This window comes from Plectropomus leopardus, chromosome 8, assembly GCF_008729295.1.
Source record: "Plectropomus leopardus isolate mb chromosome 8, YSFRI_Pleo_2.0, whole genome shotgun sequence".
Lineage (NCBI taxonomy): Eukaryota > Metazoa > Chordata > Actinopteri > Perciformes > Serranidae > Plectropomus > Plectropomus leopardus.
Genome location: NC_056470.1, coordinates 26623426 through 26635902, shown reverse-complemented (window position 1 = coordinate 26635902; position 12477 = coordinate 26623426). Strand labels below are relative to the sequence as shown.

General features: G+C 38.4%; 1 protein-coding gene across 4 annotated transcripts in view; it reads left to right on the top strand.

The window, feature by feature from the left end:
• Positions 1 to 12352, top strand: part of LOC121947553 (protein kinase C and casein kinase substrate in neurons protein 1-like) — a 51793-nt gene extending 39441 nt beyond the window's left edge. For all 4 annotated transcript variants that reach the window (XM_042492647.1, XM_042492645.1, XM_042492646.1 and 1 more), the window contains 8 exons: positions 646 to 802; positions 998 to 1233; positions 3061 to 3216; positions 4731 to 4906; positions 6554 to 6674; positions 6766 to 6872; positions 9579 to 9775; positions 12090 to 12352. In XM_042492647.1, the coding sequence (XP_042348581.1) occupies positions 646 to 802; positions 998 to 1233; positions 3061 to 3216; positions 4731 to 4906; positions 6554 to 6674; positions 6766 to 6872; positions 9579 to 9775; positions 12090 to 12199 (1260 nt within the window). In that variant the 3' untranslated portion in view covers positions 12200 to 12352. The remainder of the gene's footprint in view (positions 1 to 645; positions 803 to 997; positions 1234 to 3060; positions 3217 to 4730; positions 4907 to 6553; positions 6675 to 6765; positions 6873 to 9578; positions 9776 to 12089) is intronic.
• Positions 12353 to 12477: the final 125 nt, after the last annotated feature.

Here is a 12477-nt window from a genome sequence, read left to right as displayed (position 1 = left end):
TGGAGCTGTTTAATGTTTGGATTTAAAATGTGCATGAATATTGCAGCATTTCATAAATTGCAATTAATTGAATACATTATTAATTTCAGGATACTCTTAGAGATATGCTTCAAAATCAAAACAGTGCTGGAAATCATGCACTATGTGGTAAAATGTGTCCAACCCACCCACATTAATTAATGCCTCTGTGGTGCATAAATGCATCTGCAGATTAATTCGATACTCAATTTGTTATGACACAATAAAGTAAGACGGATACCCTCCAATTTTTGTTATCTTTGCTGCCATCTTGACTGTAATAACAAAACAGTTCTCAAGTTTTTTGTTTGTTTTGTATATTTTGATGTAGATTTGGATTGTGTATGTTTTTTCTTCAGTGATATATGTAAAATCAGATTTGCTTTCTGTGCCTTGAACCTCTTTATCTCTGTGTTCTCAGGTGGGGAACTACAAACGTGCTGTCAAGAGATTTGATGATGGCCATCGGCTCTGCAGTGACCTCTGGCAACAAAACAGTTCTCAAGTTTTTTGTTTGTTTTGTATATTTTGATGTAGATTTGGATTGTGTATGTTTTTTCTTCAGTGATATATGTAAAATCAGATTTGCTTTCTGTGCCTTGAACCTCTTTATCTCTGTGTTCTCAGGTGGGGAACTACAAACGTGCTGTCAAGAGATTTGATGATGGCCATCGGCTCTGCAATGACCTCATGGGCTGCCTGCAGGAACGTGCCAAGATAGAAAAAGCTTACGGTGATCAGCTAACTGCCTGGTCCAAGAGATGGAGACAGCTCATTGAGAAAGGTCAGCGTGTGGGAGGGGGTCAATAAAATAAATGGCTCAACAAATGAATGTACTTTGTACTTTGTACTTTGTACGCTGTTTTTCAATTTGCCACAGCTTCGTTTACAGTTTGTTGTTTGCTCTCTGGTAATATTTGGCTGTGTGTTATTGCACTAAATATTTTATATGGGATTAATAATTCTGTCCGACCCTCAGGCCCACAGTACGGCTCTGTGGAGAGAGCCTGGCTGGCTGTGATGACCGAGGCAGAAAAGGTGAGCGAGCTACACCAAGACGTGAAGAACAACCTGCTGAACGAAGACGTGGAGAAAGTGAAGAACTGGCAGAAGGAAGCCTATCACAAGCAGATGATCGGAGGCTTCAAAGAGGCCAAGGAGGCAGAGGAGGGCTTCAAGAAGGCTCAGAAACCGTGGGCCAAAAAGCTCAAGGAGGTGAGGGGGATGGAAACAAATATCTGTGAATCTCTGAGTCTTTGTCCTCTGTGTAGCAAAACAGGTTCACTTCATGAATCATGTAAGACATGAATGAGCTGCTTCCTGGTTCTCTCCGGTCCTCACTTTGTGAGGTTGCCTTGTGTTCAGCTGTGTCACAACAACATTTAATCACTTATCTATCTATTCACAATATTTCAAACTTTAAACTTGATATCATGATAAAAGCAAAATACAGGGGAAATGCAGTACACAAGTAACACAGGCCCTTTCTGGTCTTTAAAGTTTTTTTAAACCCATTTTCTTTGATTGATTGTTTTTTTTTTTGATAATTGTTTTTTTAAGTGTCAGGCTCACAATTTTACTGTTTTGGTTCACTCTCACCGCTCTCATCATGTATTTTTTTCTGCAGCAGCAGTAGGCTGCTCTCACCTATAAATAAACAACCTGCTGAACAAATCAATCAAACCTGAATCATGATTCTGTTACTGTTCTATTTCTCCCTTCAGATGGTTTCAGAAACATATTTTAGTGTACTGTTTAACTCGAAAACGAGACAGTTTCCTCTGGCCATCAGTGTTTTGTTTTGGTTGAACTGTTTTTAACATGTCAGCCAGGTCTCAAACTTTCTCATTTTACAGCTAAACAGTACACTAAATGTGTCTCTGAAAATATTGGAGTCAAGAAAAAAGCAATGCAGTAAAATAATCTTGATTCATATTTGATTAGCTCTGCTGAGTTTGACCGCACTTCACAAGCAGTGATTGACATGATTGACAGCCAAGAGTCCTCAGCTTGGACTGGTTGTTGCTGACCCCCTGTAGTCTGATTTGAGGGAATGCCATTAGAAGCGGTAGGAAGCAAAAGAGAGACGTGATGTTTTTACAGAATATAATGAAAGTGTCATCAAAGTTTACATACAATTATTTTCACAGAGGTTACCAACTGTATCTGTAAAGAAAAAAAAGAGGTTAACACAATACTTCGCGGCTAGTAGTGCTATAGTATCATATCCAAGAGATAATATCAGTAAATTCGACAAAAACAGAGACTTTAACTGGTTGCTAGTGTAAATAGGGTTTAAGTTTTAATTTCCATTTGTGATTAACAACACAGAGGTAGACTGTATGTAGGATTTCATCTAGAGGCCAATCCTGGAGCCTCTCCATGACACTGTCTGTGGCTGCACCCATGGTGGTTTCACTGGCACATTTCCTGATCCGCAGCTCTGAGAGCTGCACTTAAACACCCTCCCTTTGCATGTGAAATTTCAAAGAAAAACTCTATGAGGCAAAAGAGAAAGACACTAATTAATTGTCAGTGGACCAAGTCTTGATTCTTCAGCTTAGGAGACACTTTGTAGGTACTAACTTCACTGCCTAAAACCATTAATAAAGCACAGTGTTCAAAGTTAAATCTTCCCTTTCCCTTCCCTGGTTTGGTTTTAGGGGTTGTTTGAGTCCTTTGCTCTGGAGCTGGACCTGTATGATATGAGAAGACTTTTCTCAGCTCTACATGGGAAACATGAACTCCTGACTTTTGCATTGACATTTAAAATACAAAACTTAAGAGGAGCAAGTAGTAACAGTATTGTTACATGACTGCCTTTGATCTTTTACCCTAAATTGCAAAATAAGGCTGCGGTCATTGCTGTAAGCATGTAACAATATTTTTGCAGTTATATTTACTTATCGCATTAAATTCTAGTATAGTGTCTGGACAAAGTCGTTCCTACTCCGAGCTGAGTTGATGTGACTCCCTTGTGTTCATTTGGTGAAATTAGATCATGTTCGGAGACGCTGACAATGTCTGTGTTTGGACATCCAGATGGAGGCAGCTAAGAAAACGTACCACATGGCCTGCAAGGAGGAGAAACTGGCTGCAGCCCGAGAGGCCAACGGCAAGACTGAGGCTTCTGTCACAGCCGACCAGCAGAAGAAACTCCACGAGAAAGTGGACAAATGCAAACAGGATGTGCAGAAGGTGAGAACGTCAAAAACACAAATGAGGAAAAATAAAAAGTCTTTGGTTTGTTTAGTTTGAGGTGAGGGAAAACAAAGATGTAAAAAAAGTAAACAAAAAACAGATACACACATACCTATAAAACATTGTCACGAGTCAGTAGATGTGAGACATGTTTCTGTCGCCTGTGTTTTCTCAAATGTTCAAGACAAATTCTCCTCAGGGAGACAATAAAGGCTAATCTTATCTTATCTTCTATCCTAAGTTAGCAGAGGAAATAGGTGAGCACATTAGCAGGTGCTGGGCTTGTGGCCCGTCTCCGATAAGCCGATCAGCATCGGAGAAACACTGATTTTTAATGAGAAACTGCTTTGTTCAGTGATTTTAGTGGTTTATATCACCTGTTCCGTTTGTTTTGAAGAGGAGGAAACCTCTGTGGATACTTCAGCTCCCGGTAAAAACCTCCTAAACGATGAACACAGAAGGAATTCTAACCAGTTTCATTCAGTTACAATCTGCAATCCTCACCACTAGATGAAGCTAAATCCTTCACAATGCTCCTTTTAACTGTTTTATAATGAGAAATGTTTGCCATGTGACGACATATATGTTTGCACTAGAGGCTCAGTAGTCTGAAACTTGTCATGAAATGTCATACAAATTGCAAAACTGTGACAAAATTAACTTGAAAATTACCGAATACATGAGAGAGAGAGAGAAAAGGAGAGACTTCAAGAAAACAATTATTCATATTGATTTTTTTTAGCACTTTTTCAGGTCATTTCCTGTTTTTGTTGTGTCTCATCACTTCTTGTTAATTTGTTCCATGTTTTTGAAAGAAATCTAAAAAATTGCCTCGGGTTTCAAAGGGTTAATTGCTTGCACCACAATTACTTGTAGCAAAACCTAGTTTGGTGGTAAAGTCATTACTGAGACAAGTCGCCAATCAGGGATCAAAGATAGACGTCGTTATTGTCATCATGCGCATTAGCTTGGTGGCTGGCATGAGCCACTTGGTATCATTGTGCATGGTAGTAAACTGGATCCATATTGAAATATTATATCAATAAATTCAGTCTTCACTGCATTATGTTGTACAATGGCATGCAAATGATAAAAAAATGATGCTGTGGCAGAACTGCTGTTTTACAACAAGTGAGTATAAATCTTTAACATTTATGATTAAAAACTACCCTAGAAGCACTATTTAGTTGTCACTTAGAGTTACATTGTACCTTATCACTTTGGTGCAACCGCTTTTATTTTAGTAATGCATAAATCACAGTTAGTAATAATTAACATTCTAACTAGTTTGCAATTAAACACAGCTGGTGCAACAGGCGGCAGATATTCAGTTTTACAACATTGCCAAAGCACCACAATGAATTCTTTACAAATGAGCTGTAGTGCAATTTCTTCACAGAATATAAAGTTACAAATACTCAGCAATAAATATTGAAATGATAATTAAACCATGTTGGTTTGTTTTTCTAAGAGGCTTCAGTTCTCACTGTGTTCTCTGTTTTCTCTCTCAGGCTAAAGAGAAGTATGAGAAATCTCTGGAGGAGCTGAGTAAGTGCACCCCGCAGTACATGGAGTCCATGGAGCAGGTGTTTGACCAGTGCCAGCAGCATGAAGTCAAGAGGCTGACCTTCCTCAAGGAGGCCCTGCTGGACATCAAACGCCACCTTAACCTCACCGAGAACGCAAGGTCAGCCAGGCGGAGGGAGACGGTTTTATTTAGAGCTGCTGATTTACAGAGCAGAGAAACTCCTTTTCCTCATGTGATTTTATATATGTAATGATCTCATTTTAATCTGCTGTGTATTCCTCTGATTTAGCACCATCTCTGCATGTTACTTGCTACACCTTTCTTTTATTCCCCTCTTGCAGAGTCATTTCAGCGAATAAATGGCATCATTTTTATTCTTAGTGATACCGTATGCAACATGGGTAAAGAACTCTTTGAGCATGATTGCATACTGTACCTTTACTTTTAATCACATTGCACAATAGATTCGTTTGATTTGTTGTGTCACATTCAGCACAGTTCTCCTCAAATTGATTAATCTCAACACACTTCTCAACCAGGCATGCATTTCTCATTAGCGTTCCGACTCACAGCACTAATTAATTGATTATTCAGTCAATGACGTTTCTGCCAAACTGAATTTTGTTCACCATGAATGCTTGTCATTTTCTGGGCTGTTTTTAACCAGCATGTAACAACAAAGCCGAGACCCACGACAAAGTGTTTTTCAGGGTTTTAAACCAAACCTACCTTTGGTTGCTAGTAATGATTCGAGCCCTTTGCTGTTTAGAGAATTGTGGTGGTATTCATCCTGACTGATGATGTAATTCTTCATATTAGATGTGTATCATTTCACATTTCACCTCTCCTGTTTACTATTCATGACCTCACCTGTGTTGCCCTTAACAGCTGTTTTAAGGGGGAAGAAATTGGGGAGCACTATATGCCAAAAAAAATCATTTTGCGATTATTTGACAGATATCATCTCAAAAAAGGTGTAGGCCCTTGAACTGAATCGAATCAAAATCAACAAAATATGTCTTGTTGGTCAAAAACTGATCAAATATAATATCGTGATGAAACTTGTGATATACACCCCTAATGATTTGTGCCTTTTTTTTAAAAATTTATGGTGGAAATATCTTTCAGGCATTCAGGCTCTGGGTGACAATTCAAAATATATAAATATAATGCAGTTGGTCTCTCTTTATTTTGGGGGGAAGACCCCTAAATATATATATGAGTACAGACTAGACTTATATATAAATCTCCAGTAGGAAATATGCCCTCATCTTTCCAAAATCTAGTTATGAAAATGAATTTTCTGTTTAAAAATGTATGGTTTCTTATCTCTTCAGTCCAACACAGCACCCATTTAATTAATGTTTCAACTCTGGAGAAAAAAGAAAACAATCAGATGATGTTGTGGTCTGTTTATTCCTAATTTTTAGACTTTATAGAGATAAATATTTTCTTACAGCATTAAGGTATGAAACTTAGTCAGATTGGTTTATCCTTTAAGTTAGGTAATAAAACTACAAGGTGCCCATTTAATCTATAACACATTGCAGAGATTTGGGTAAACTGTGGCAACATAAACAATGTCTTTGTGAAGGATTATCAGGATTATTTGGGGCAAATACTTCAGCTGTTGAGAGCTTCAGCAGAAAACTCAGGGAGACACTGAAGTCCCGTCATGACCTAGTGTTGGATCTCTGTCAGCCCAGATTTGAACTGCATTGTGGGTTCTCTCGCCAAGTTGGCAGCACCCCCGGGTCTCTTCTGGCACTTTCATCATCACCATTTGTTCCCTTTTCCGTTCCGCAGCTATGCCACCATATACAGAGAACTGGAGCGCACGATCCTCGCCGCAAACACACAAGAGGACCTGAAGTGGTTCAGCAACAACCACGGCCCGGGAATGCATATGAACTGGCCTGCATTTGAGGTACGACTGTCATTCACAGAAACACCAAAAACCTCTAGTATTCATTTACTACTCTTCCTCATTCTGCTATCACATGTTTATTTTACTCCAGGAATACAACCCAGACCAGGCCAATGCTCCTCCAAAGAAGAAGAAACCAGACGGAGCCCCACCCACTCCAAGCACCGACCATGTGGCTCCACCTGGTGACCGCAGCAGGTTAGTAATCTATTGTTTCCAATCACATCAACCACACTGATTAACACTTTATTTATGGGGTTCCCACACTCATGGAAAACTTAAAAATTAAATTTTTATAATAACATTTTTCAGGGCTGGAAAAATGCTGAAATTAAAAAAAATCCTGAAAGTTACGGAAAAGTCATGGAATTTTGTTGTGTAAAATGAAATAGTTACATTAATCTTCTATTGAAAAACTTCCATGTGATCTAATATAACAGAAAATTTCATTTGCGTATTTGTTGAGGTAACGCAGCTCCAAAATCTATCCATGTGTGACGTTTTTCTTCACCATCACCTACATATCTTCATTTCCTCCCTGTGACCTTTCTCTCCCTTTCTGTATGTCACCTAGCTGAAATTATGTTTGAATAGAATCTGATATGTTTGAACACCGCGCAGGTGGGAAAAGAAGAAAAATAACAATGGTCCTTGAAAAATCCTGGAAAAGTTTTGAAACTTTTTTCATGATAATGTGTGGGAATCCTGTATTAATTCATGAAAGTATATTCTGTAACAAGTCACAAATCACGACTTAAATTTATGTTTTAGTCAACAAATCTCATGAAAAGACCAAAACCACGTTCTGACCTCCCTGTCTTGTCTGTGACTCTCACTCCCAAGTGCATTTGTTCTTACTGCTTACAAACATCTTTAAAATTTGGTCATAAATATGTACTTTTTCTTAAGGCTAAATTATTTCCTAAAACAGGTGGGGCTGAGCTCACAAACAGCAGTAAAGACTTGTTATTATTATTATTATTTTTGCTATTTTCAGCTGCAGATTCTGCATGTTAGTGCATATTTACAGCAGCAGGATGGTGCTTGTGAGATCAGTTAAAAAAAAAAAACTACAGTGCTCATCCATCTTCTTCACAGAAGGAACACTTCTCAGTGCAACAGTGAGGATTATTGATGTGTTTTTAATCGTTTTTAACAGTTTAGATCTGCAGCACCAGGCACAATGCCAGGACTTCAATTTTGGCTGATCACAGAAGTTTGTCTTCCTTTGATGGTTTCCAACTGGTGGTCTCGCTAAAACAGAAATGACTGATATCACGCTGTGGAAGATGACTAGTGCGTCTGGTTGATTCTGACACTTTTTAAGTCTTTTTCTAAAACATTTTCAGTGCCAGATAGCTTCTTATTTCCCCACAACAGTTTGTGTTCATTACAAACAGCACACATAGGTATATTGTTAAAATCATGCAAAAAAATGAAACATAGAATCCAATCTATCGTATTTGTTTGTGCCGTGGATTTTGTGCTTCTTTTAATTTAGATTATTGATATTTAAATTGTCGTTAAGGAGTCCCCGTCTTTTTCAGATGATCTGACTGGACTATTATTTGTTTATATCAGAGATAAATCATTTGCTGTGTGAGATACACTAGCTATTAAAAAGAGAGAGAGCGGCACACTGCGCTGGTAATTTAAAAGCTTTAAAAGTCTCAAACAAAATGGTCTTTCAAGGCAATATAGAGACAATAAAGGCAGGGATTTTCAGCTCTACCTCCCGTCCTGCCCACATTGTTGTCTTGGTTCCTCTTGAGGCAATGGGAAATGCTTTTACAGTAATGAAATTTGAAAGTGGTTGCATCTTTTTTATTATGTGAAACTATTGTTTTTATTGCTTTTACTATTCATGAAATGAATGAATTTAGGCACATTAATGCAAGTGTTCATATGTATGTTGTCTGTATGTGTGTGTCTATGTGTGTATGCTGTATGATGCTGCAGCTTTGAGCCCCAACAAATTTCCTGTGGGATATTAAAGTAAACCTTACCTTACCTTACCTTACCTTACCTTACTCTGTCTGTATTCTAAACCATTGATACACGCATTCTGCAGGAAACTAACATAACTTGCTGTGATGTGCATGGGTTTAACAGGCCTGGGCAAATGTAAAACAGCTTCTTGTAATCAGTCCAGACTTCACACATGATAGTAGCTTAATAGAGTGCTGCAGGAGTGACATTTTTTGGTAGGCCAACGTGGAAGTTAAAATCGCCCTAGGTCCCTTGACAAAAAACCAGTGGGATTTTTCTTTTGGGTTGTTTTCAGCAAGATAATCACAAATGATCACTAACTTTTAGGATTGTTGAAGCGTAAATTCAACTTCCACGCATGATGTCACCACAAGACTCCAAAGTGGGGTATTTACTTACTTATGTTATGTTGTACAACAAAACTTGAAAGTCTCCTCAGTTTGTGTTAACCAAAGACCTTTTCTTGGGCATCTAACCAAAAACCCATTCAAAAAAAACCCATAGATTTCAAGACGAGGGAACTGGAGGTGCTAAAATGCTGACTCATTTCCAGGTTTTAGGAGTGGGACACTATAAATTTTTTCTTTTACTCTGTTAAAAGGTTCAACATTTTTATTTAAAGGTGATTTTTGATCATTAATAATAAAGGTTCAGAAAATAAATGTTCTTCCAGTCACTATGGATGGGCCAGTTGTGCAGGGGGGAGAGTCCAGGCCTGTTATTCCCACCCACAGTGCTGGACCTGTGTGGCACAGACGAATAAGCTTCACTGAAAAATATGTCTTCATATAATCAGTTCATGGATGTTTCTGATCTTTTCATAGGATTCATTGACAATTAGAAAGACTTTGAAGAGACTTTCAGTAATGTGGTTTGTAACATTGAATCTCACCATACATGTTCTCTCTCCTCCAGCGTGAGCAGCTACGAGAAAAACCAAGCTTACTCGACTGAGTGGTCCGATGACGAGCAGCCCGCTGCTTACTCTGGAAACGAAAACGGTGGAAACGGGAATTCTTTTGAAGATGATTCTAGCACTGGGAGAGGGGTCCGTGTCCGCGCTCTCTATGACTATGAAGGCCAGGAACAAGATGAGCTCACCTTCAAAGCAGGTAATTATCAGATGACGCAGGAGCTATATGGTGGTAAACAAAACCAGCACACAGCTCCTGTTTACTCAATCATTCATTGATCACGCAGGTGGTCAAAAATCACCAACTCTGTCCTGGTTAAGATAGCAGTGATCGGTCAATAATAGCCACATGGAAAACAAATTACAGGCACTCGCCACCAATTAGCACAAGCTCTTTGGGAAAAAGAGAGAAAAAGCTCTTTGAGAAAAATAGCAATTGAAGAAGCCACAGCTGTGCGTCTTCATTCTGTCTGTGCATCTAGTTCCTGTTTTTGACAGCAAAATTTGAGATGAGGGGTTTTTAAATCATCTGAGAGATATCTGGTAGTGACTGGGGGAGTCTTTGAAGACATCTAATACCTACATGCAAATTTGTTCTTTTTATGTTCTTTTTTAAAAAAAAAAAAAAGAATAAATAAGAAACGTGCCCTGCAGACTTTTCTTGTAAAGTTTCTATTTACATTGAGTATTGCTGACACAAATCCGTTGTGTGTATCCTAGAGGTCGAGCAATTGTGTTGAATGCATTTCTTTCTTCGGAAAACATTTACAAAGCCAATTTTTTAACTTGAAACCTGCATTGTTTACAGGTGTGTTAAGGTGCAATCAGTCTTTTCTTCTTTGCATTTTTCTCTGCTTTTCTTGGTGCTTTACTGTCGCCTGTTCAACAACGAAACCGTGTGAAACTATTTAATTGTATCGCCTCACACATGTTCTTAAACGTGTGTGTCCTTTTGTGCATGTGAACAAACAAAACAGAGACCCAATCATAAAAACAGCCCCCGCTTGGCTTAGCACAAAGACTTGAAACATAGCTCGTAAAATGACTCTGCAGTAGTCATTCATATTTATTGACTTTATTCTGATAGGCAGTGATGGAAACATGACACCTGGAGAAATTCCATCCGTCTCCATCCGAGCGGTGCTTAAACATTGTTCCAATTTAGTCTGCACCAACTTTGAATTTTGAAAGACATGCTGAATAAATAACAGATATTTTAAAAAAGCGGTAACCACCAAAACATTTTCACTGACCTCCATGTTGCTTTCTACTGTTTACTAACCGTTCTCGCTGGTGCATCCATAACGTTAAATGTGACACACAAAAAGAAAGAAAGAAAACAGTAAAGCATACTAGTCTGCTGGCAGTCTATCGCCTATTTGTGATGGATTTCCCATGTTTAAAAATCCTGCATACGTGTTAATTTTTTATGAAAAAAAGGGTATTAGTATGCTTTTGAGGTGCTGTTAGGTGGATTTATTTTTACTTTCAAACAGAGCGAGGATAGCTGTGTCCTCTGCTTCTAGTCTATGCTTAACTAACTGACTTCTGGTGATATTTTAAAATATGCTTTACAGGCATGACAATTGTATCAACCTTCTCATCTGACCATTGAGAAAGAGTCAGTTTCTTTAACTGTGTTAATATAAAAAATAAAAAGTCCAAAGTGGTAACCACTTAAACTCATTTATACACAAATGCTGTTTAAATAATTCACTTAAAGGAATCAAGTAAGCTGCTTACAATGTTCATTTTGGTGTTTTTATACATGACGACATAGGGGAAAACAAAACTACAGTAATTCCTTTTTGTTTTTTTACTTTTTATTTTTTACTCTACTCCCATGATGATCCCATGACCAATGAAAAACATAGTCTCGTCAAAGCTTATGGCAAACTGTCAGTAATGTGCCAACGAGATACAGAGGTAAAACAATCACAGCTGATAATGACGGTAAAATAAGTGGAAAATAAGTCAGAGAAAGCGCCTGTGGTTGAAACCTCCCTTGTCTAAAGGACTGATAATGCCCAGTCATGTAATGCCCCTCATTACTTAATATTCACGTAATAAACATACATGATGTCCTGCCCCAGATGGAGCCCAGCCCCAGTTCCAAAAAAATCATAAAGAAAAATTTATTACTTTTTATGATGCATACAATGTTCTCTGTCTTACTTTTTATGCATGTTCTATATATTTCATTTTCAAAAATCTCTTTAAATACAAACTTTAATAAGATGGTAATCTGCATGAGGAATACAGAAAAAGGTTCATCGGCTTATAGTGTTGATTTTGCCCGGACAGAAGTGATCACTATGAAATGTTTCCGCTGTAATTTTTTTCTTTTTTTTGGGAGTGTGGGAGACTTGGACTCATGACCTCGGTATTACTAAAATACTGCCTACAACACAGGACAAAAACAGACAGTATGGAGCTAAATTTACAGATACCTTTATTTTAGACACTTAGACACAAGACTGTTGACTAAGGAGTGGTGTCTCCCTCCTTCACAGGTGATGAACTGACCAAGACTGAGGACGAAGACGAACAAGGCTGGTGTAGAGGTCGTTTGGACAACGGCCGAGAGGGACTGTACCCAGCCAATTATGTCGAGCCAATCTAGTCACGCTACTGGACAAGGACACGCCATTGGAGGCAGCCTGAACTGTCCCGTCCAATCGCACCGCACATAGCCAGAGACTTAAGAGCAACACATCCCTTGCCCAACAGATGCGCCAAGCAGTCTTGCCTAAATAAAAACTTAGTAACCTAAAAAGACAATATATCAGTATAATATATTTTATCCAGCATTTGGGGTGGGTGGACTTACACATTTAAAAACAGGAGCAGCAGTTATTCCAGTATATACACACTCAACTATAACATCAAGACAGTGCAGGA